This window comes from Cherax quadricarinatus, chromosome 14, assembly GCF_038502225.1.
Source record: "Cherax quadricarinatus isolate ZL_2023a chromosome 14, ASM3850222v1, whole genome shotgun sequence".
In the NCBI taxonomy this organism is placed as follows: Eukaryota; Metazoa; Arthropoda; class Malacostraca; order Decapoda; family Parastacidae; genus Cherax; species Cherax quadricarinatus.
This window is the reverse complement of record NC_091305.1, coordinates 40,186,491-40,210,488: the sequence shown is the minus strand read 5'-3', so window position 1 is coordinate 40,210,488 and position 23,998 is coordinate 40,186,491. Positions and strand designations below refer to the sequence as shown.

At 48.1% G+C, this 23,998-nt stretch overlaps 1 protein-coding gene across 3 annotated transcripts in view; it reads left to right on the top strand.

Moving 5' to 3' along the window:
• Positions 1-23,998, top strand: part of LOC128698496 (uncharacterized) — a 178,751-nt gene that overhangs the window by 49,904 nt on the left and 104,849 nt on the right. For all 3 annotated transcript variants that reach the window (XM_070084971.1, XM_070084970.1, XM_070084969.1), the window contains exons 11-18: positions 13,129-13,274; positions 13,482-14,923; positions 15,075-15,205; positions 15,818-16,026; positions 16,188-16,367; positions 18,736-18,885; positions 21,083-21,174; positions 23,057-23,224. In XM_070084971.1, the coding sequence (XP_069941072.1) occupies positions 13,129-13,274; positions 13,482-14,923; positions 15,075-15,205; positions 15,818-16,026; positions 16,188-16,367; positions 18,736-18,885; positions 21,083-21,174; positions 23,057-23,224 (2,518 nt within the window). The remainder of the gene's footprint in view (positions 1-13,128; positions 13,275-13,481; positions 14,924-15,074; positions 15,206-15,817; positions 16,027-16,187; positions 16,368-18,735; positions 18,886-21,082; positions 21,175-23,056; positions 23,225-23,998) is intronic.

Here is a 23,998-nt window from a genome sequence, read left to right as displayed (position 1 = left end):
GAAGGTGGGTTAGTAGGAAGGTGGGTTAGTAGGAAGGTGGGTTAGTAGGAAGGTGGGTTAGTAGGAAGGTTGGTTAGTAGGAAGGTGGGTTAGTAGGAAGGTTGGTTAGTAGGAAGGTGGGTTAGTAGGAAGGTGGGTTAGTAGGAAGGTGGGTTAGTACGAAGGTTGGTTAGTAGGAAGGTGGGTTAGTAGGAAGGTTGGCTAGTAGAAAGATGGGTTAGTAGGAAGGTTGGTTAGTAGGAAGGTGGGTTAGTAGGAAGGTGGGTTAGTAGAAAGATGGGTTAGTAGGAAGGTTGGTTAGTAGGAAGGTGGGTTAGTAGGAAGGTGGGTTAGTAGAAAGATGGGTTAGTAGGAAGGTTGGTTAGTAGGAAGGTGTGTTAGTAAGAAGGTGGGTTATTAGGAAGGTGGGTTAGTAGGAAGGTGGGTTAGTAGGAAGGTGGGTTAGTAGGAAGGTGGGTTAGTAGGAAGGTGGGTTAGTAGGAAGGTGGGTTAGTAGGAAGGTGGGTTAGTAGAAAGATGGGTTAGTAGGAAGGTGGGTTAGTAGGAAGGTGGGTTAGTAGGAAGGTGGGTTAGTAGAAAGATGGGTTAGTAGGAAGGTGGGTTAGTAGGAAGGTGGGTTAGTAGGAAGGTGGGTTAGTAGGAAGGTGGGTTAGTAGGAAGGTGGGTTAGTAGGAAGCTGGGTTAGTAGGAAGGTGGGTTAGTAGGAAGGTGGGTTAGTAGGAAGGTTGGTTAGTAGAAAGATGGGTTAGTAGGAAGGTTGGTTAGTAGGAAGGTGGGTTAGTAGGAAGGTGGGTTAGTAGGAAGGTGGGTTAGTAGGAACGTGGGTTAGTAGGAAGGTGGGTTAGTAGAAAGGTTGGTTAGTAGGAAGGTGGGTTAGTAGGAAGGTTGGTTAGTAGGAAGGTGGGTTAGTAGGAAGGTGGGTTAGTAGGAAGGTGGGTTAGTACGAAGGTTGGTTAGTAGGAAGGTGGGTTAGTAGGAAGGTTGGCTAGTAGAAAGATGGGTTAGTAGGAAGGTTGGTTAGTAGGAAGGTGGGTTAGTAGGAAGGTGGGTTAGTAGAAAGATGGGTTAGTAGGAAGGTTGGTTAGTAGGAAGGTGGGTTAGTAGGAAGGTGGGATAGTAGAAAGATGGGTTAGTAGGAAGGTTGGTTAGTAGGAAGGTGTGTTAGTAAGAAGGTGGGTTATTAGGAAGGTGGGTTATTAGGAAGGTGGGTCATTAGGAAGGTGGGTTATTAGGAAGGTGGGTTAGTAGGAAGGTGGGTTAGAAGGAAGATGGGTTATTAGGAAAGTGGGTTGGAAGGAAGGTGGGTTATTAGGAAGGTGGGTTAGCAGAAAAGTGGGTTAGTAGGAAGGTGGGTTAGTAGGAAGATGGGTTAGTAGGAAGGTTGGTTAGTAGGAAGGTGGGTTAGTAGAAAGATGGGTTAGTAGGAAGGTGCGTTAGTAGGAAGGTGGGTTAGTAGGAAGGTGGGTTAGCAAGAAGATGGGTTAGTAGGAAGGTGGGTTAGTAGGAAGGGGGGTTAGTAGAAAGATGGGTTAGTAGGAAGGAGAGTTAGTAGGAAGGTGGGTTAGTAGGAAGGTGGGTTAGTAGAAAGATGGGTTAGTAAAAAGTGGGTTAGTAGGAATTTGGGTTAGCAGTTAAAGTGAATTAGTAGGAAGGTGGGTTAGTAAGAAGGCGGGTTAGTAGAAAGATGGGTTAGTAGGAAGGTGGGCTAGTAGAAAGATGGGTTAGTAGGAAGGTGGGTTAGTAGAAAGATGGGTTAGTAGGAAGGTGGGTTAGTAGGAAGGTGGATTAGTAGAAAGATGGGTTATTAGGAAGGTGGGTTAGTAGGAAGGTGGGTTAGTAGAAAGATGGGTTAGTAGGAAGGTGGTTTAGTAGGAAAGTGGGTTAGTAGAAAGATGGGTTAGTAAGAAGGTGGGTTAGTAGGAAGGTGGGTTAGTAAGAAGGTGGGTTAGTAGAAAAGTGGGTTAGTAGAAAGGTGAGTTAGTAGAAAGGTGGGTAAGTAGAAAGGTGGGTTAGTAGAAAGGTGGGTTAGTAGAAAGGTGGGTTAGTAAGAAGGTGGGTTACTAGGAATGTGGGTTAGCAGAAGAGTGGGTTAGTAAGAAGGTGGGATAGTAGGAAGGTGGGTTAGTAGGAAGGTGGGTTAGTAAGAAAGTGGGTTAGTAGAAAGGTGGGTTAGTAGAAAGGTGGGTTAGTAGAAAGGTGGGTTAGTAGAAAGATAGGTTAGTAGAAATGTGGGTTAGTAGGAAGGTGGGTTATTAGGAAGATGGGTTAGTAGGAAGGTGGGTTAATAGGAAGGTGAGTTAGTAGAAAGATGGGTCAGTAGGAAGGCGAGTTAGCAGGAAGGTGGGTTAGTAGGAAGGTGGGTCAGTTGGAAGGTGGGTTAGTAGGAAGGTGGAAAAGTAAGAAGGTGGGTTAGTAGAAAGGTGGGTTAGTAGAAAGGTGGGTTAGTAGGAAGATGGGTTAGAAGGAAGATGGGTTAGTTGGAAGATGGGTTAGTAGAAAGGTGGGTTAGTAGAAAGGTGGGTAAGTTGGAAGGTGGGTTTGTAGGAAGATGGGTTAGTAGAAAGGTGGGTTAGTAGGAAGGTGGGTTAGTAGGAAGATGGGTTAGTAGGAAGGTGGGTTAGTAGGAAGGTGGGTTATTAGGAAGGTGGGTTAGTAGGGAGGTGAGTTAGTAGTAAAGTGGGTTAGTAGGAAGGGGGGTTAGTAGGAAGGTGGGTTAGTAGTAAGGTTGGTTAGTAGGAAGGTGGGTTAGTAGGAAGGTGGGTTAGTAGGAAGGTGAGTTAGTAGTAAGGTGGGTTAGTAGGAAGGGGGTTAGCAGAAAGGTGCGTTAGTAGGAAGGTGGGTTAGTAGGAAGGTGGGTTAGTAGGAAGGTGGGTTATTAGGAAAGGGATTAGTAGTAAGGTAGGCTAGTTGGAAGGTGGGTTACTAAGAAGGTGGGTTAGTAGGAAGGTGGGTTATTAGAAAGGTGGGTTATTAGGAAGGTGGGTTAGTAGGAAGGTGGGTTAGTAGTAAGGTGGGTTAGTAGAAAGGGGGTTAGTAGTAAGGTGGGTTAGCAGGAAGGTGGGTTAGTAGGAAGGTGGGTTAGTAGGAAGTTGGGTTAGTAGGAAGGTGAGTTAGTAGAAAGGTGGGTTAGTAGGAAGGGGGTTAGTAGAAAAGTGGGTTAGTAGGAAGGTGGATTAGTAGGAAGGTGGGTTAGTAGGAAGGTGGGTTAGTACGAAGTTGGGTTAGTAGCAAGGGGGTTAGTAGGAAGGTGCATTAGTATTAAAATGGGTTAGTAGGAAGGTGGCTTAGTAGGAAGGTGGGTTAGTAGGAAGGTGGGTTAGTAGAAAGATGGGTTAGTAGGAAGGAGGGTTAGTAGGAAGGTGGGTTAGTAGGAAAGTGGGTTAATAGAAAGATGGGTTAGTAGGAAGGTGGGTTACTAAGAAGGTGGGTTAGTAGGAAGGTGGGTTAGTAGGAAGGTGGGTTAGTAGGAATGTGGGTTAGCAGTAAGGTGGGTTAGTAGGAGAGGGGTTAGTAGTAAGGTGGGTTAGTAGGAAGGTGGGTTAGTAGGAAGGTGGGTAAGTAGGAAGGTGGGTTAGTAGGAAGGTGGGTTAGTAGGAAGGTGGATTAGTAGGAAGGTGGGTTAGTAGAAAGGTGGGTTAGTAGGAAGGTGGGTTAGTAGTAAGGGGGTTAGTAGGAAGGTGCGTTAGTAGGAAGATGGGTTAGTAGGAAGGTGGGTTAGTAGGAAGGTGGGTTAGTAGTAAGGTGCGTTAGTAGGAAGGGGTTTAGTAGGAAGGTGGGTTAATAGGAAGGTGGGTTAGTAGAAAAATGGGTTAGTAGGAAGGAAGGTTAGTAGGAAGGTGGGTTAGTAAGAAAGTGGGTTAGTAGAAAGATGGGTTAGTAGGAAGGTGGGTTAGTAGGAAGGTGGCTTAGTAGAAAGATGGGTTAGTAGGAACGTGTGTTAGTAGAAAGATGGGTTAGAAGGAAGGTGGGTTAGTAGGAAGGTGGGTTATTATGAAGGTGGGTTAGTAGAAAGATGCGATAGTAGGAATGTGGGTTAGCAGTTAAAGTGGATTAGTAGGTAGGTGGGTTAGTAAGAAAGCGGGTTAGTAGGAAGGTGGGTTAGTAGAAAGATGGGTTAGTAGGAAGGTGGGTTAGTAGGAAGGTGGGTTAGTAGAAAGATGGGTTAGTAGGTAGGTGTGTTAGTAGAAAGGTGGGTTGGTAGGAAGGTGGGTTAGTAGGAAGGTGGGTTAGCAAGAAGATGGGTTAGTAGGAAGGTGGGTTAGTAGGAAGGGGGGTTAGTAGAAAGATGGGTTAGTAGGAAGGAGAGTTAGTAGGAAGGTGGGTTAGTAGGAAGGTGGGTTAGTAGAAAGATGGGTTAGTAAAAAGTGGGTTAGTAGGAATTTGGGTTAGCAGTTAAAGTGAATTAGTAGGAAGGTGGGTTAGTAAGAAGGCGGGTTAGTAGAAAGATGGGTTAGTAGGAAGGTGGGCTAGTAGAAAGATGGGTTAGTAGGAAGGTGGGTTAGTAGAAAGATGGGTTAGTAGGAAGGTGGGTTAGTAGGAAGGTGGATTAGTAGAAAGATGGGTTATTAGGAAGGTGGGTTAGTAGGAAGGTGGGTTAGTAGAAAGATGGGTTAGTAGGAAGGTGGTTTAGTAGGAAAGTGGGTTAGTAGAAAGATGGGTTAGTAAGAAGGTGGGTTAGTAGGAAGGTGGGTTAGTAAGAAGGTGGGTTAGTAGAAAAGTGGGTTAGTAGAAAGGTGAGTTAGTAGAAAGGTGGGTAAGTAGAAAGGTGGGTTAGTAGAAAGGTGGGTTAGTAGAAAGGTGGGTTAGTAAGAAGGTGGGTTACTAGGAATGTGGGTTAGCAGAAGAGTGGGTTAGTAAGAAGGTGGGATAGTAGGAAGGTGGGTTAGTAGGAAGGTGGGTTAGTAAGAAAGTGGGTTAGTAGAAAGGTGGGCTAGTAGAAAGGTGGGTTAGTAGAAAGGTGTGTTAGTAGAAAGATAGGTTAGTAGAAATGTGGGTTAGTAGGAAGGTGGGTTATTAGGAAGATGGGTTAGTAGGAAGGTGGGTTAATAGGAAGGTGAGTTAGTAGAAAGATGGGTCAGTAGGAAGGCGAGTTAGCAGGAAGGTGGGTTAGTAGGAAGGTGGGTCAGTTGGAAGGTGGGTTAGTAGGAAGGTGGAAAAGTAAGAAGGTGGGTTAGTAGAAAGGTGGGTTAGTAGAAAGGTGGGTTAGTAGGAAGATGGGTTAGAAGGAAGATGGGTTAGTAGGAAGGTGGGTTATTTGGAAGGTGGGTTAGTAGAAAGGTGGGTTAGTAGAAAGGTGGGTAAGTTGGAAGGTGGGTTTGTAGGAAGATGGGTTAGTAGAAAGGTGGGTTAGTAGGAAGGTGGGTTAGTAGGAAGATGGGTTAGTAGGAAGGTGGGTTAGTAGGAAGGTGGGTTATTAGGAAGGTGGGTTAGTAGGGAGGTGAGTTAGTAGTAAAGTGGGTTAGTAGGAAGGGGGGTTAGTAGGAAGGTGGGTTAGTAGTAAGGTTGGTTAGTAGGAAGGTGGGTTAGTAGGAAGGTGGGTTAGTAGGAAGGTGAGTTAGTAGTAAGGTGGGTTAGTAGGAAGGGGGTTAGCAGAAAGGTGCGTTAGTAGGAAGGTGGGTTAGTAGGAAGGTGGGTTAGTAGGAAGGTGGGTTATTAGGAAAGGGATTAGTAGTAAGGTAGGCTAGTTGGAAGGTGGGTTACTAAGAAGGTGGGTTAGTAGGAAGGTGGGTTATTAGAAAGGTGGGTTATTAGGAAGGTGGGTTAGTAGGAAGGTGGGTTAGTAGTAAGGTGGGTTAGTAGAAAGGGGGTTAGTAGTAAGGTGGGTTAGCAGGAAGGTGGGTTAGTAGGAAGGTGGGTTAGTAGGAAGTTGGGTTAGTAGGAAGGTGAGTTAGTAGAAAGGTGGGTTAGTAGGAAGGGGGTTAGTAGAAAAGTGGGTTAGTAGGAAGGTGGATTAGTAGGAAGGTGGGTTAGTAGGAAAGTGGGTTAGTACGAAGTTGGGTTAGTAGCAAGGGGGTTAGTAGGAAGGTGCATTAGTAGTAAAATGGGTTAGTAGGAAGGTGCATTAGTAGTAAAATGGGTTAGTAGGAAGGTGGCTTAGTAGGAAGGTGGGTTAGTAGGAAGGTGGGTTAGTAGAAAGATGGGTTAGTAGGAAGGAGGGTTAGTAGGAAGGTGGGTTAGTAGGAAAGTGGGTTAATAGAAAGATGGGTTAGTAGGAAGGTGGGTTACTAAGAAGGTGGGTTAGTAGGAAGGTGGGTTAGTAGGAAGGTGGGTTAGTAGGAATGTGGGTTAGCAGTAAGGTGGGTTAGTAGGAGCGGGGTTAGTAGTAAGGTGGGTTAGTAGGAAGGTGGGTTAGTAGGAAGGTGGGTAAGTAGGAAGGTGGGTTAGTAGGAAGGTGGGTTAGTAGGAAGGTGGATTAGTAGGAAGGTGGGTTAGTAGGAAGGTGACTTAGTAGTAAAGTGGGTTAGTAGGAAGGGGGTTAGTAGAAAGGTGGGTTAGTAGGAAGGTGAATTAGTAGGAAGGTGGGTTAGTAGAAAGGTGGGTTAGTAGGAAGGTGGGTTAGTAGTAAGGGGGTTAGTAGGAAGGTGCGTTAGTAGGAAGATGGGTTAGTAGGAAGGTGGGTTAGTAGGAAGGTGGGTTAGTAGTAAGGTGCGTTAGTAGGAAGGGGTTTAGTAGGAAGGTGGGTTAATAGGAAGGTGGGTTAGTAGAAAAATGGGTTAGTAGGAAGGAAGGTTAGTAGGAAGGTGGGTTAGTAAGAAAGTGGGTTAGTAGAAAGATGGGTTAGTAGGAAGGTGGGTTAGTAGGAAGGTGGCTTAGTAGAAAGATGGGTTAGTAGGAACGTGTGTTAGTAGAAAGATGGGTTAGAAGGAAGGTGGGTTAGTAGGAAGGTGGGTTATTATGAAGGTGGGTTAGTAGAAAGATGCGATAGTAGGAATGTGGGTTAGCAGTTAAAGTGGATTAGTAGGTAGGTGGGTTAGTAAGAAAGCGGGTTAGTAGGAAGGTGGGTTAGTAGAAAGATGGGTTAGTAGGAAGGTGGGTTAGTAGGAAGGTGGGTTAGTAGAAAGATGGGTTAGTAGGTAGGTGTGTTAGTAGAAAGGTGGGTTGGTAGGAAGGTGGGTTAGTAGGAAGGTGGGTTAGTAAGAAGGTGGGTTAGTAGAAATATGGGTTAGTAGGAAGGTGGGTTAGTAGGAAGGTGGGTTAGTAAGAAGGTGGGTTAGTAGAAAGGTGGGTTAGTAGAAAGGTGAGTTAGTAGAAAGGTGGGTTAGTAGAAAGGTGTTTTAGTAGAAAGGTGGGTTAGTAGAAAGGTGGGTTAGTAGGAAGGTGGGTTAGTAGGAATGTGGGTTAGCAGGAAAGTGGGTTAGTAGGAAGGTAGGATAGTAGGAAGGTGGGTTAGTAGAAAGGTGGGTTAGTAGAAAGGTGGGTTAGTAGAAAGGTGGGTTAGTAGGAAGATGGGTTAGTAGAAATGTGGGTTAGTAGGAAGGTTGGTTAGTAGGAAGATGGGTTAGTAGGAAGATGGGTTAGTAGGACGGTGGAATAGTAGGAAGGTGGGTTAGTTGGAAGATGGGTTAGTAGAAAGGTGGGTTAGTAGAAAGGTGGGTTAGTAGAAAGGTGGGTTATTAGAAAGGTGGGTTAGTAGGAAGATGGGTTAGTAGAAATGTGGGTTAGAAGGAAGGTTGGTTAGTAGGAAGATGGGTTAGTAGGAAGGTGGGTTAATAGGAAGGTGGGTTAGTAGGAAGGTGGGTTAGTAGGAAGGTGGGTTAGTAGGAAGGTAGGATAGTAGGAAGGTGGGTTAGTTGGAAGATGGGTTTGTAGAAAGGTGGGTTAGTAGAAAGGTGGGTTAGTTGGAAGGTGGGTTAGTAGGAAGATAGGTTAGTAGAAAGGTGGGTTAGTAGGAAGGTGGGGTAGTAGGAAGATGGGTTAATAGAAAGGTGGGTTAGTAGGAAGGTGGGTTAGTAGGAAGGTGGGTTAGTAAGGAGGTGAGTTAGTAGTAAGGTGGGTTAGTAGGAAGGGGGATTAGTAGGAAGGTGGATTAGTAGGAAAGTGGGTTAGTAGGAAGGTGGATTAGTAGGAAGGTGGGTTAGTAGGAAGGTGAGTTAGTAGTAAGGTGGGTTAGTAGGAAGAGGGTTAGTAGGAAGGTGGGTTAGTAGGAAGGTGGGCTAGTAGGAAGGTGGGTTAATAGGAAGGTGGGTTAGTAGGAAGGAGGTTAGCAGTGAGGTGGGTTAGTAGGAAGATGGGTTAGTAGGAAGGTGGGTTAGTAGGAAGGTGGGTTAGTAGGAAGGTGGGTTAGTAGGAAGGTGGGTTAGTAGTAAGGTGGCTTAGTAGAAAGGGGGTTAGTAGTAAGTTGGGTTAGTAGGAAGGTGGATTAGTAGGAAGGTGGGTTAGTAGGAAGGTGGGTTAGTAGGAAGGTGAGTTAGTAGTAAGGTGGGTTAGTAGGAAGGGGGTTAGTAGGAAGGTGGGTTAGCAGGAAGGTGGGTTAGTAGGAAGGTGGGTTAGTAGGAAGGTGGGTTAGTAGTAAGGTGGGTTAGTAGTAAGGGGGTTAGTAGGAATGTGCGTTAATAGTAAGGTGGGTTAGTAGAAAGGGGGTTAGTAGGAAGGTGGGTTAGTAGGAAGGTGGGTTAGTGGGAATGTGGGTTACTAGGAAGGTGGGTTAGTAGTAAGGTGCGTTAGTAGGAAGGGGGTTAGTAGGAAGGTGGGTTAGTAGGAAGGTGTTTTCGTAGGAAGGGGGTTAGTAGGAAGGTGGGTTAGTAGGAAAGTGGGTTAGTAGGAAGGTGGGTTAGTAGGAAGGTGGGTTAGTAGAAAGGTGGGTTAGTAGAAAGGTGGGTTAGTAGGAAGGTGGGTTAGTAGGAAGATGGGTTAGTAGAAAGGTGGGTTAGTAGGAAGATGGGTTAGTAGAAAAATGGGTTTGTAGGAAGGTGAGTTAGTAGGAAGGTGGGTTAGTAGGAAGGTGGGTTAGTAGGAAGGTGGGTTAGTAGGATGGTGGGTTAGTAGGAAGGTGAGTTATTAGGAAGGTGGGTTAGTAGGAAGGTGGGTTAGTAGGAAGGTTGGTTAGTAGGAAGGTGGGTTAGTATGAAGGTGGGTTAGTAGGAAGGTGGGTTAGTAGGAAGGTGGGTTAGTAGGAAGGTGGGTTAGTAGGAAGATGGGTTAGTAGGAAGATGGGTTAGTAGGAAGGTGAGTTAGTAGGAAGATGGGTTTGTAGGAAGGTGGGTTATTAGGAAGGTGGGTTAGTAGTAAGGTGGGTTAGTAGGAAGGTGGGTTAGTAGGAAGGTGGGTTAGTAGGAAGGTGGGTTAATAGGAAGGTGGGTTAGTAGGAAGGGGGTTAGCAGTGAGGTGGGTTAGTAGGAAGGTGGGTTAGTAGGAAGGTGGGTTAGTAGGAAGATGGGTTAGTAGGAAGATGGGTTAGTAGGAAGATGGGTTAGTAGGAAGGTGAGTTAGTAGGAAGATGGGTTTGTAGGAAGGTGGGTTAGTAGGAAGGTGGGTTAGTAGTAAGGTGGGTTAGTAGGAAGGGGGTTAGTAGGAAGGTGGGTTAGTAGGAAGGTGGGTTAGTAGGAAGGTGGGTTAATAGGAAGGTGGGTTAGTAGGAAGGGGGTTAGCAGTGAGGTGGGTTAGTAGGAAGATGGGTTAGTAGGAAGGTGGGTTAGTAGGAAGGTGGGTTATTAGGAAGGTTGGTCAGTAGGAAGGTGGGTTAGTAGTAAGGTGGCTTAGTAGAAAGGGGGTTAGTAGTAAGGTGGGTTAGTAGGAAGGTGGGTTAGTAGGAAGGTGGGTTAGTAGGAAGGTGGGTTAGTAGGAAGGTGTGTTAGTAGTAAGGTCGGTTAGTAGGAAGGGGGTTAGTAGGAAGGTGGGTTAGCAGGAAGGTGGGTTAGTAGGAAGGTGGGTTAGTAGGAAGGTGGGTTATTAGGAAGGTGAGTTAGTAGTAAGGTGGGTTAGTAAGAAGGGGGTTAGTAGGAAGGTGGGTTAGCAGGAAGGTGGGTTAGTAGGAAGGTGGGTTAGTAGGAAGGTGGGTTAGTAGTAAGGTGGGTTAGTAGTAAGGGGGTTAGTAGGAAGGTGCGTTAATAGTAAGGTGGGTTAGTAGGAAGGGGGTTATTAGGAAGGTGGGCTAGTAGGAAGGTGGGTTAGTAGGAATGTGGGTTACTAGGAAAGTGGGTTAGTAGTAAAGTGCGTTAGTAGGAAGGGGGTTAGTAGGAAGGTGGGTTAGTAGGAAGGTGTTTTCGTAGGAAGGGGGTTAGTAGGAAGGTGGGTTAGTAGGAAGGTGGGTTAGTAGGAAGGTGGGTTAGTAGGAAGGTGGGTTAGTAGAAAGGTGGGTTAGTAGAAAGGTGGGTTAGTAGAAAGGTGGGTTAGTAGGAAGGTGGGTTAGTAGGAAGATGGGTTAGTAGAAAGGTGGGTTAGTAGGAAGATGGGTTAGTAGAAAAATGGGTTTGTAGGAAGGTGGGTTAGTGGGAAGGTGGGTTAGTAGGAAGGTGGGTTAGTAGGAAGGTGGGTTAGTAGGATGGTGGGTTAGTAGGAAGGTGAGTTAGTAGGAAGGTGGGTTAGTAGGAAGGTGGGTTAGTAGGAAGGTGGGTTAGTAGGAAGGTGGGTCAGTACGAAGGTGGGTTAGTAGGAAGGTGGGTTAGTAGGAAGGTGGGTTAGTAGGAAGGTGAGTTAGTAGGAAGGTGGGTTAGTAGGAAGGTGGGTTAGTAGGAAGATGGGTTAGTAGGAAGATGGGTTTGTAGGAAGGTGAGTTAGTAGGAAGATGGGTTTGTAGGAAGGTGGGTTAGTAGGAAGGTGGGTTAGTAGTAAGGTGGGTTAGTAGGAAGGGGGTTAGTAGGAAGGTGGGTTAGTAGGAAGGTGGGCTAGTAGGAAGGTGGGTTAATAGGAAGGTGGGTTAGTAGGAAGGGGGTTAGCAGTGAGGTGGGTTAGTAAGAAGATGGGTTAGAAGGAAGGTGGGTTAGTAGGAAGGTGGGTTAGTAGGAAGGTTGGTTAGTAGGAAGGTGGGTTAGTAGTAAGGTGGCTTAGTAGAAAGGGGGTTAGTAGTAAGGTGGGTTAGTTGGAAGGTGGGTTAGTAGGAAGGTGGGTTAGTAGGAAGGTGGGTTAGTAGGAAGGTGAGTTAGTAGTAAGGTGGGTTAGTAGGAAGGGGGTTAGTAGGAAGGTGGGTTATCAGGAAGGTGGGTTAGTAGGAAGGTGGGTTAGTAGGAAGGTGCGTTAGTAGTAAGGTGGGTTAGTAGTAAGGGGGTTAGTAGGAAGGTGCGTTAATAGTAAGGTGGGTTAGTAGGAAGGGGGTTAGTAGGAAGGTGGGTTAGTAGGAAGGTGGGTTAGTAGGAATGTGGGTTACTAGGAAGGTGGGTTAGTAGTAAGGTGCGTTAGTAGGAAGGGGGTTAGTAGGAAGGTGGGTTAGTAGGAAGGTGTTTTCGTAGGAAGGGGGTTAGTAGGAAGGTGGGTTAGTATTACGGTGGGTTAGTAGGAAGGTCGGTTAGTAGGAAGGTGGGTTAGTAGAAAGGTGGGTTAGTAGAAAGGTGGGTTAGTAGGAAGGTGGGTTAGTAGGAAGATGGGTTAGTAGAAATGTGGGTTAGTAGAAAGGTGGGTTAGTAGGAAGGTGGGTTAGTAGGAAGGTGGGTTAGTAGGAAGGTGGGTTAGTAGGAAGGTGGGTTAGTAGGAAGATGGGTTAGTAGGATGGTGGGTTAGTAGGAAGGTGAGTTAATAGGAAGGTGGGTTAGTAGGAAGGTGGGTTAGTAGGAAGGTGGGTTAGTAGGAAGGTGGGTTAGTATGAAGGTGGGTTAATAGGAAGGTGGGTTAGTAGGAAGGTGGGTTAGTAGGAAGGTGAGTTAGTAGGAAGGTGGGTTAGTAGGAAGGTGGGTTAGTAGGAAGATGGGTTAGTAGGAAGATGGGTTAGTAGGAAGGTGAGTTAGTAGGAAGATGGGTTTGTAGGAAGGTGGGTTAGTAGGAAGGTTGGTTAGTTGGAAGATGGGTTTGTAGGAAGGTGGGTTAGTAGGAAGGTGAGTTAGTAGGAAGGTGGGCTAGTAGGAAGATGGGTTAGTAGGAAGGTGGGTTAGCAGAAAGGTGAGCTAGTAGGAAGGTTGGTTAGTAGGAAGATGGGTTAGTAGGAAGGTGGGTTTGTAGGAAGGTGAGTTAGTAGGAAGGTGGGTTAGTAGGCAGATGGGTTTGTAGGAAGGTGGGTTAGTAGGAAGGTGAGTTAGTAGGAAGGTGGGTTAGTAGGAAGATGGGTTAGTAGGAAGGTGGGTTAGTAGGAAGGTGAGTTAGTAGGAAGGTGGGTTAGTAGGAAGGTGGGTTAGTAGGAAGGTGAGTTAGTAGGAAGGTGGGTTAGCAGAAAGGTGAGTCATTATTTGGAATATGGGTTCTCAGTGGTTGGTGGGTCCTCAGTGGTAGGTGGATCCTCAGTGGTAGGTGGGTTCTCAGTGGGAGGTGGGTCCTCAGTTGTAGGTGGGTCCTCAGTGGTAGGTGAGTTCATAGTAGTAGGTGGGTTCTCAGTGGTAGGTGGGTTCTCAGTGGTAGGTGGGTCCTCAGTGGTAGGTGGATCCTCAGTGGTAGGTGGGTCCTCAGTGGTAGGTGGGTTCTTAGTGGTAGGTGGGTTCTCAGTAGTAGGTGGGTTCTCAGTGGTAGATGGGTCCTCAGTGGTAAGTGAGTCCTCAGTGGTAGGTGGGTTTTCATTGGTAGGTCCGTTCTCAGTAGTAGGTTTGTTCTCAGTGGTAGGTGGGTCTTCAGTGGTAGGTGGATCCTTAAAGGTACGTGGGTCCTCAGTAGTAGATGGGTCCTCAGTGTTAGGTGGGTTCTCAGTGGTAGTTGGAGCCTCAATGGTAGGTGGGTTCTCAGTGGTAGGTGGATTCTCGGTGGTAGGTGGGTCCTCAGTGATAGGTGGGTTCTCAGTTTAAGGTGGATCCTCAGTAGTAGGTGGGTTCTCGCTGATAGGTGGGTTGTGAGTAGTACGTGGGTTCTCCGTGACAGGTGGGCCGTCAGTGGTAGGTGAATTCTTAGTTTTAGGTGGATCCTCAGTAGTAGGTGGGTTCTAAGTGATAGGTGGGTTGTCAGTGGTAGGTCAGGTGTCGTGGTAGGTGGGGTCCTAAGTGGAGTGTTTGTACCTACATCAACAACAAGTGTCAGCAGACTACTAACTCCTCTGTACCTCGTCCACTACACGTGTAGTGACAGTGAATGCCACTGGCACTGCAGACAGGTGTGGCGCGGCAGCTGTGGTGGCACAGGTAGAGATGACATGGTGGTGGTGTCCTTCAGCTCAGGACCTGCTTATGACCTGACACCCGCACCGACCTGCGGCTGCCGTCTACCAGGTACTAACTTTACTGATGATATAACTAGTCTTTGCAATATAGTAAGTAAAGTCTGTTGATGCAAGTTATTGCTATATTGGTAATAAAATTACTTGCACAAGCCATTTTAGTTCTGCAACCATCATATTGCATTCCATGTGGATTTTGTATTGATATCATATTACTGAATGAGTTTAGCAGATATGGCAGTCTTGTGTTTCTCACCAGGAAAGACCTACGCTGTAGGGGAGGTGATGCGGAGTAAGTGCCAGGAATGCAAGTGCCTGCAACGAGGCACTTTCACCTGCAAACGCCTGGGAGAGGAAAAGTATTTCAGGAAGGAATTTCGAGAGTTGACGCCTACGGAGATGCGGCGTTATCAAGGTGCCATTAGGAAGTTAGTGGAAGTTAGGAAGGCGGGGTGGCATTACCTCACTCGTATGTACACACAGCATTTGCCTAACTTCGCTGGCACTGATCGTTTCCTTCCCTGGCATCGTTACCTCTTGTGGCTGGTAGATGTTCTTCTTCAAGAGGATGGTTCCTGCGATCTTTCCGTTCCTTACTTCGACTGGACTCCTGACGTTGGCGACATGAGCACATCAGCAGCGTGGCAAGCCAATTACTTTGGTGGTGATGGTGACCGCAAGACACTCTGTGTGACCCATCACCCATTCAGGTCACCTGGTCACGATGACTGGGCTCCCTGTCTCATGAGAAGCTTCAACCGTTCAGTCTGGTTACCTGACGCAGTTGGAATCGCACATCTGATAAACAACGCTAACTACAGGCAATTCAGACTACACATGGAAGCCATATCTGGGCTCTTTCAGCTGTTCGTTGGAGGTCACTCACTCACGCACGAGAGACTTTACGATCCCGTATTCCTCTCACATGTGGCGTTTCTTGACAAGATATTTGACAGCTGGCTGAGGAAGCATGGACAAACTGGTGCTCTTTTTCTGACAGAGATGAAATCTGGCTTGCTAGAGCCCTTTGGTGTCACCCCTCACGACTCTCTCGAGGCTGTGCTCCAGCACGGTGTCACCTACAGTGTCCTATCCAAGGGTGCTCCGTGTTTGAAAGAGGTCGTAGAGGAATCCGAAACACATAGGCATAGTGGCGAAAATGTCGCAAACGAGAGATGGACGCAGACTGAGAGTGCAGACGCCTACGACGAGGATGGCTACAATGAGCGCGGCTACACTAGTGAGGGCTACGACTCACTGGGTTACGACAGACGAGGCTACAACAAAGACACTTTTAACCGGGACGGCTACAACCTCGCCGGGTTTAACAGAGACGGCTTTAATCGCTACGGCTTTAAAAAGGACGGTTGCACGTCACTTGGTCCTCCATTCTGCCGCTCGACGATCAACAGCACGACGACAGCACCTCCATTCGACACTTACGGCTACACGAAAGAAGGCTACAACATTCTTGGTCTCGACCGTGATGGCTTTGATGTCTATGGCTTCAACATGGAAGGCTACGACAGGCTGAAGTGTAACTACTACAATAACGGACCATTCTACATGCTGACGAAGGCCCGACTGGAGGAGGAACTTTATCATGTTACTGACGATGCAAAGTTACTGAACATAGAGAGGACGTGTAGCCAGGTGACGAGGGTACCAGACTGGTGGCTCATGCACAACCTCTTCTCTCTGGTATATATATATATATATATATATATATATATATATATATATATATATATATATATATATATATATATATATATATCACAGTTTGTAATATTAGTTAACAATCCTCTTAATTTTCTCGTATTTCTCCGTTATTAAACATCATATTCTGCAGGAAGACATCAGTGAACTGAGGCAACAAGAAGCAACAGCTATTGCACTTCGCCCTATACTCAGCCTCCCTCATAAGAACATTGGTGTCAGCACCTCGCAGCAACCGTACCTGCCACCAGCACCTCAGGACAGGTGAGTGTTGTAGATATACACACCTTGTTTGATAAATTTCCTTCTAGAGATTTTGCACTGGATTAAAGAGAAGTGTGGTTCTTGTGGTCAGTCACGTTGTGTGTTTTCACTGGCACTGTTGTTAGAGTCAGTGCTGCTGGCTGGTGGAGACTTACGGGTAGGTCACCTAACATCTGCTGCCCCTATTCACTTTGGTGTTAATTGCTTGTTGTGGGTGGCATCCTGGGGGTGGTTAGTATACCTTAGAGAGGGCTTTGACATGACCTGACGTAGGATAACGTTCTAAGGATGTAGAAGAGCTGCTAGGGTAGGATAACAGAATTTACCTTGTAAATAATCTGAGGTTAGAATATCAGCTCTTACTTTGTAAATTTAACAATGCAACCTGACGCCAGTATATAAACGCCAGCCTTCTTGCCTGTGCCCCAGATTCTTCATGACTACGGTGCTATTCACACCAGCTCCAAGGCTGAGGGACTGATTACCTCATCTCTGTATATAGTTGTACTGTCTTCCAATTATGTCCTTGAATTTGTATTGATAAAGCCACTGGATGACGAAACGTCTACATAAAAAATACCCAGATGTCAGACATGTGATGTGCACGTACAGGATGTGTGTCAACCTGCGGGTGTACAGCGGGTGTTCGCTCACAGCTCACGTCGTGCACTGTGACGAGGATGAAGTGTGTGATGGAGGTACACACTCAGCAGCAAAGTGTGTGGGTCACAGCAACGTTGTGTGTCGGGCCAGAGGCTGCGACGGTGTCTGCACACCAACGCTTATTGACGGTCTCACCGGTCAAGAACTTACCTGTTACGGTAACGTTGTCACAGGTTAATTAACGTCTTGCAGACAGGTGTGAATATCATTATTCCACCACTGAGATTTTATAGCTGATTTATGATTTATTTCGTTATTAGATTTTTTTTCAGTCAGTATATCAAGTAATTTCCAAATAACGTGGCTGATATTTTGACAGACTGTGTGGACGAGGGTGGAGCCGTCCACGAGGAGGGGTCGTTGTGGGAGGTGGAGGGGACGTGTGAGGTGTGCAGGTGCAGGGGGGGACAGGTGCTATGTGCCAACATCACCTGTCCTCAGGTACCCTGCCTTCACCCTGTCCTGCCTCAAGATTCCTGCTGTCCTTCCTGCAAGCTAGGTATGTTCTCTCTCTTTCTACTTTATCCTCGAAATGAGAGGGAGAAGACCATTGATGCTCTAGATCCAAAGACTTGGAGATACCCTTTTCATGCTGATACTGAGGATGATGTAAAGCTGAACTCTTCTCCAGGCTGAGGGACTGACCACCACATATACTTTCCTCCAAGGTTAATAGACTAATTACATCATCTTCATTTCACTATTACACCTGCTGCCTCTGTATCTGACTGAAGAGGTTTACTGTGTATGCGAAACGTTCAAACGGGTTTAGCACTTCCCCTTGAGTTAAATAATGTTATGGTGTGACAAGAGATACAGACCCAAGCATTAGTCGCCATTGTGTTGACAAGTAAGACACGTTTATTCCGAAACGTTTCGCCTACACAGCAGGCTTCTTCAGTCGAGTATAGAGGAGGCAGCAGGAGGAGTAGAGATGTAAAGACCGTGTAATCAGTCCATCACCCTCGAAGACGCAGTTTGGAGTGGTCAGTCCCTCAGCCTAAAGAGGAGTGGGAAAAAATGATATAAGGTGATTTTATTGTTTTTCGACGCTTCGAAGCATTTTCTGACACTCCAGTTTTTAGCTGAAATATGTAAATTCTCATGATAGTCATTAAGTCTGCTGCCACAACCGTATTTCTTGGCAGACATTAACTAAAATTGTATTATTTTATTCGAAGCAATTATCCTTAACAATTGTTGTATTGTTGATATGCATATTTCAGCTAAATATATATATATATATATATATATATATATATATATATATATATATATATATATATATATATATATATATATATATATATATAGATATATATAGATATATATATATATATATATATGGCATTTATGGATTTTGAAAAGGCGTATGACAGGGTGGCTAGGGGGGCAATGTGGCAGATGTTGCAAGTGTATGGTGTAGGAGGTAGGTTACTGAAAGCAGTGAAGAGTTTTTACGAGGATAGTGAGGCTCAAGTTAGAGTATGTAGGAAAGAGGGAAATTATTTCCCAGTAAAAGTAGGCCTTAGACAAGGATGTGTGATGTCACCGTGGTTGTTTAATATATTTATAGATGGGGTTGTAAGAGAAGTAAATGCGAGGGTCTTGGCAAGAGGCGTGGAGTTAAAAGTTAAAGAATCACACATAAAGTGGGAGTTGTCACAGTTGCTCTTTGCTGATGACACTGTGATCTTGGGAGATTCTGAAGAGAAGTTGCAGAGATTGGTGGATGAATTTGGTAGGGTGTGCAAAAGAAGAAAATTAAAAGTGAATACAGGAAAGAGTAAGGTTATGAGGATAACAAAAAGATTAGGTGATGAAAGATTGGATATCAGATTGGAGGGAGAGAGTATGGAGGAGGTGAATGTATTCAGATATTTGGGAGTGGACGTGTCAGCGGATGGGTCTATGAAGGATGAGGTGAATCATAGAATTGATGAGGGGAAAAGGGTGAGTGGTGCACTTAGGAGTCTGTGGAGACAAAGAACTTTGTCCTTGTAGGCAAAGAGGGGAATGTATGAGAGTATAGTTTTACCAACGCTCTTATATGGGTGTGAAGCATGAGTTATGAATGTTGCAGCGAGGAGAATGCTGGAGGCAGTGGAGATGTCATGTCTGAGGGCAATGTGTGGTGTGAATATAATGCAGAGAATTCGTAGTTTGGAAGTTAGGAGGAGGTGCGGGATTACCAAAACTGTTGTCCAGAGGGCTGAGGAAGGGTTGTTGAGGTGGTTCGGACATGTAGAGAGAATGGAGCGAAACAGAGTGACTTCAAGAGTGTATCAGTCTGTAGTGGAAGGAAGGCGGGGTAGGGGTCGGCCGAGGAAAGGTTGGAGGGAGGGGGTAAAGGAGGTTTTGTGTGCGAGGGGCTTGGACTTCCAGCAGGCGTGCGTGAGCGTGTTTGATAGGAGTGAATGGAGACGAATGGTTTTTAATACTTGACGTGCTGATGGAGTGTGAGCAAAGTAACATTTATGAAGGGGTTCAGGGAAACCGGCAGGCCGGACTTGAGTCCTGGAGATGGGAAGTACAGTGCCTGCACTCTGAAGGAGGGGTGTTAATGTTGCAGTTTAAAAACTGTAGTGTAAAGCACCCTTCTGGCAAGACAGTGATGGCGTGAATGATGGTGAAAGTTTTTATTTTTCGGGCCACCCTGCCTTGGTGGGAATCGGCCAGTGTGATAATAATAATAATAAAAAAAATATATGTATATATATATATATATGTATATATATATGTATATATATATATATATGTATATATGTATATATATATATATATATATATATATATATATATATATATTAGCTTTACCATTCTTGTTCATTTAATGCTGATTAATCCTTGGCACTGGTGCCGCCTAGGGTGCCTCTACGAGGGTCAGGCAGTGCCAGAGGGTGAGGTGGTGGTCACTGAGGACCCGTGCCAGACATGTCACTGTGATGCTGGCACAATCGTCTGTGTGGCTGTCATCTGTCCTAGCCTCACCTGTCCTGACGCCCTCACCCTCCCAGGTGAGCCTCTCATCCGCCCAGGTGAGCCCCTTACCCGCCCAGGTGAGCCCCTTACCCGCCCAGGTGAGCCTTTCACCCGACCAGGTGAGCCCCTTACCCGCCCAGGTGAGCCCCTTACCCACCCAGGTGAGCCCCTTACCCGCCCAGGTGAGCCCCTTACCCACCCAGGTGAGCCCCTTACCCGCCCAGGTTAGCCCCTTACCCGCCCAGGTGAGCCCCTTACCCGCCCAGGTGAGCCCCTCACCCGCCCAGGTAAGCCCCTCACCCGCCCAGGTGAGCCCCTCACCCGCCCAGGTGAGCCCCTCACCCGCCCCGGTCAGCCCCTCACCCGCCCAGGTGAGCCCCTCACCCGCCCAGGTGAGCCCTCTCACCCGCCCAGGTGAGCCCCTCACCCGCCCAGGTGAGCCCCTCACCCGCCCAGGTGAGCCCCTTACCCACCCAGGTGAGCCCCTTACCCGCCAAGGTGAGCCCTTTACCCGCCCAGGTGAGCCCCTTACCCGCCCAGGTGAGCCCCTCACCCGCCCAGGTAAGCCCCTCACCCGCCCAGGTGAGCCCCTGACCCGCCCAGGTGAGCCCCTGACCCGCCCAGGTGAGCCCCTCACCCGCCCAGGTGAGCCCCTCACCCGCCCAGGTGAGCCCCTCACCCGCCCAGTTGAGCCCCTCAACCGCCCAGGTGAGCCCCTCACCCGCCCAGGTGAGCCCCTTACCCACCCAGGTGAGCCCCTTACCCGCCCAGGTGAGCCCCTTACCCGCCCAGGTGAGCCCCTTACCCGCCCAGGTGAGCCCCCTCACCCGCCCAGGTAAGCCCCTCACCCGCCCAGGTGAGCCCCTCACCCGCTCAGGTGAACCCCTCACCCGACCAGGTGAGCCCCTCACCCGCCCAGGTGAGTCCCTTACCCACCCAGGTGAGCCCCTTACCCGCCCAGGTGAGCCCCTTACCCACCCAGGTGAGCCCATCACCCGCCCAGGTGAGCCCCTTACCCGCCCAGGTGAGCCCCTTACCCGCCCAGGTGAGCCTCTCACCCGCCCAGGTGAGCCCCTGACCCGCCCAGGTGAGCCTCTCACCCGCCCAGGTGAGCCCCTCACCCGCCCAGGTGAGCCTCTTACCCACCCAGGTGAGCCTCTCACCCGCCCAGGTGAGCCCCTGACCCGCCCAGGTGAGCCTCTCACCCGCCCAGGTGAGCCCCTCACCCACCCAGGTGATCCCCTCACCCGCCCAGGTGAGCCTCTTACCCACCCAGGTGAGCCTCTCACCCGCCCAGGTGAGCCCCTGACCCGCCCAGGTGAGCCTCTCACCCGCCCAGGTGAGCCCCTCACCCACCCAGGTGATCCCCTCACCCGCCCAGGTGAGCCCCTCACCCGCCCAGGTGAGCCTCTCACCCGCCCAGGTGAGCCTCTCACCCGCCCAGGTGAGCCCCTGACCCGCCCAGGTGAGCCTCTCACCCGCCCAGGTGAGCCCCTCACCCACCCAGGTGATCCCCTCACCCGCCCAGGTGAGCCCCTCACCCGCCCAGGTGAGCCTCTCACCCGCCCAGGTGAGCCCCTCACCCACCCAGGTGATCCCCTCACCCGCCCAGGTGAGCCTCTTACCCACCCAGGTGAGCCTCTCACCCGCCCAGGTGAGCCCCTGACCCGCCCAGGTGAGCCTCTCACCCGCCCAGGTGAGCCCCTCACCCACCCAGGTGATCCCCTCACCCGCCCAGGTGAGCCCCTCACCCGCCCAGGTGAGCCTCTCACCCGCCCAGGTGAGCCTCTCACCCGCCCAGGTGAGCCCCTGACCCGCCCAGGTGAGCCTCTCACCCGCCCAGGTGAGCCCCTCACCCACCCAGGTGATCCCCTCACCCGCCCAGGTGAGCCCCTCACCCGCCCAGGTGAGCCTCTCACCCGCCCAGGTGAGCCTCTCACCCGCCCAGGTGAGCCTCTCACCCGCCCAGGTGAGCCTCTCACCCGCCCAGGTGAGCCTCTCACCCGCCCAGGTGAGCCTCTCACCCGCCCAGGTGAGCCTCTCACCCGCCCAGGTGAGCCTCTTACCTGCCTTGGTAACCATACTTTGGTAACGTCTATTGCATTTCTACTTATATTAAGTGAGTGAATTTCCTAGCAATAAGTGACTTAAATAAGTGCAGTTCTTACTTTTACGAATTTATAACGTCACTGAATACAAGAATTAAGCGCAATTTCCTGTTTGTGTGGCCAGGTGAGTGTTGCCCGACCTGCAACAGCTGCGTGGGTACCAGCGAAGGGTACTTCTGGCACTCTGACCCCTGTACTCACTGCAGGTGCCACCAGGTGAGGCATCGTGTGTGTGTGTGTGTGTGTGTGTGTGTGTGTGTGTGTGTGTGTGTGTGTGTGTGTGTGTGTGTGTGTGTGCGTGCGTGCAAGCGTTGTATTGTGTAATATTGATTGTGTCAGCCTTGAGAGACAATGTTTAGAGAGTGTCAGCCTTGAAGAGATAATATTTTGAGAGTGTCAGCCTTGAGAGACAATCTTTAGAGAGTGTCAGCCATGAGAGACAATGTTTTGAGAGTGTCAGCCTTGAAGAGACAATATTTTGAGAGTGTCAGCCTTGAGAGACAATATTTTGAGAGTGTCAGCCTTGAGAGACAATGTTTAGAGAGTGTCAGCCTTGAGAGACAATGTTTTGAGAGTGTCAGCCTTGAGAGACAATCTTTAGAGAGTGTTGAGAGACAATGTTTTGAGAGTGTCAGCCTTGAAGAGACAATATTTTGAGAGTGTCAGCCTTGAGAGACAATATTTTGAGAGTGTCAGCCTTGAGAGACAATGTTTAGAGAGTGTCAGCCTTGAGAGACAATGTTTTGAGAGTGTCAGCCTTGAGAGACAATGTTTAGAGAGTGTCAGCCTTGAGAGACAATATTTTGAGAGTGTCAGCATTGAGAGACAATGTTTAGAGAGTGTCAGCCTTGAGAGACAATGTTTTGAGAGTGTCAGCCTTGAGAGACAATGTTTAGAGAGTGTCAGCCTTGAGAGACAATGTTTTAAGAGTGTCAGCCTTGAGAGACAATGTTTAGAGAGTGTCAGCCTTGAGAGACAATATTTTGAGAGTGTCAGCATTGAGAGACAATATTTAGAGAGTGTCAGCCTTGAGAGACAATGTTTTGAGAGTGTCAGCCTTGAAGAGACAATATTTTGAGAGTGTCAGCCTTGAGAGACAATGTTTAGAGAGTGTCAGCCTTGAGAAACAATATTTTGAGAGTGTCAGCATTGAGAGACAATGTTTAGAGAGTGTCAGCCTTGAGAGACAATGTTTTGAGAGTGTCAGCCTTGAAGAGACAATATTTTGAGAGTGTCAGCCTTGAGAGACAATATTTTGAGAGTGTCAGCCTTGAGAGACAATGTTTTGAGAGTGTCAGTCTTGAGAGACAATGTTTTTAGAGTGTCAGCCTTGAAGAGACAATATTTTGAGAGTGTCAGCCTTAAGAGACAATATTTTGAGAGTGTCAGCCTTGAGAGACAATGTTTTGAGAGTGTCAGCCTTGAAGAGACAATATTTTGAGAGTGTCAGCATTAAGAGACAATATTTTGAGAGTGTCAGCCATGAGAGACAATGTTTTGAGAGTGTCAGCCTTGAGAGACAATATTTTGAGAGTGTCAGCCTTAAGAGACAATATTTTGAGAGTGTCAGCCATGAGAGACAATGTTTTGAGAGTGTCAGCCTTGAAGAGACAATATTTTAAGAGTGTCAGCCTTGAGAGACAATATTTTGAGAGTGTCAGCCATGAGAGACAATGTTTTGAGAGTGTCAGCCTTGAAGAGACAATATTTTAAGAGTGTCAGCCTTGAGAGACAATATTTTGAGAGTGTCAGCCTTGAGAGACAATATTTTGAGAGTGTCAGCCTTGAGAGACAATATTTTGAGTGTCAGCCTTGAGAGACAATATTTTGAGAGTGTCAGCCTTGAGAGACAATACTTTGAGTGTCAGCCTTGAGAGACAATATTTTGAGAGTGTCAGCCTTGAGAGACAATATTTTGAGTGTCAGCCTTGAGAGACAATATTTTAAGAGTGTCAGCCTTGAGAGACAATATTTTGAGAGTGTCAGCCTTGAGAGACAATACTTTGAGTGTCAGCCTTGAGAGACAATATTTTAAGAGTGTCAGCCATGAGAGACAATGTATATAGTATCAGCAGAATATTGTTGCATGGTGTTGCAGGGTGAACTACGTTGCTACACCCTGGAGTGTGAACCACCACCCTGCCATCACCCTGCCAAGCCCCAGGGAGAGTGCTGCCCTGTCTGCCACCATTGTAACTACCATGGTGGCAGCATCCTCCATGCTGACACAAAGCTCGTTACACCATGCCTCACCTGCACCTGCCAGGTGAGAGTGCCACCTCAACACACCTCACCACACACTTCACACCACCACACACCTCACCACACACTTCAAACCACCACACACCTCACCACGCACTTCACATCACCACACACCTCACCACACACTTCACACCACCACACACCTCACCACGCACTTCACACCACCACACACCTCACCACGCACTTCACAGTACCACACACCTCACCACGCACTTCACATCACCACACACCTCACCACACACTTCACACCACCACACACCTCACCACGCACTTCACACCACCACACACCTCACCGCGCACTTCACACCACCACACACCTCACCGCGCACGTCACACCACCACACACCTCACCACGCACTTCACACCACCACACACCTCACCACACACTTCACACCACCACACACCTCACCACGCACTTCACACCACCACACACCTCACCGCGCACGTCACACCACCACACACCTCACCACGCACTTCACACCACCACACACCTCACCACACACTTCACACCACCACACACCTCACCACGCAGTTCACACCACCACACACCTCACCACACACTTCACACCACCACACACCTCACCACACACTTCACACCACCACACACCTCACCACGCACTTCACACCACCACACACCTCACCACACACTTCACACCACCACACACCTCACCACGCACTTCACACCACCACACACCTCACCACACACTTCACACCACCACACACCTCACCACACACTTCACACCACCACACACCTCACCACACACTTCACACCACCACA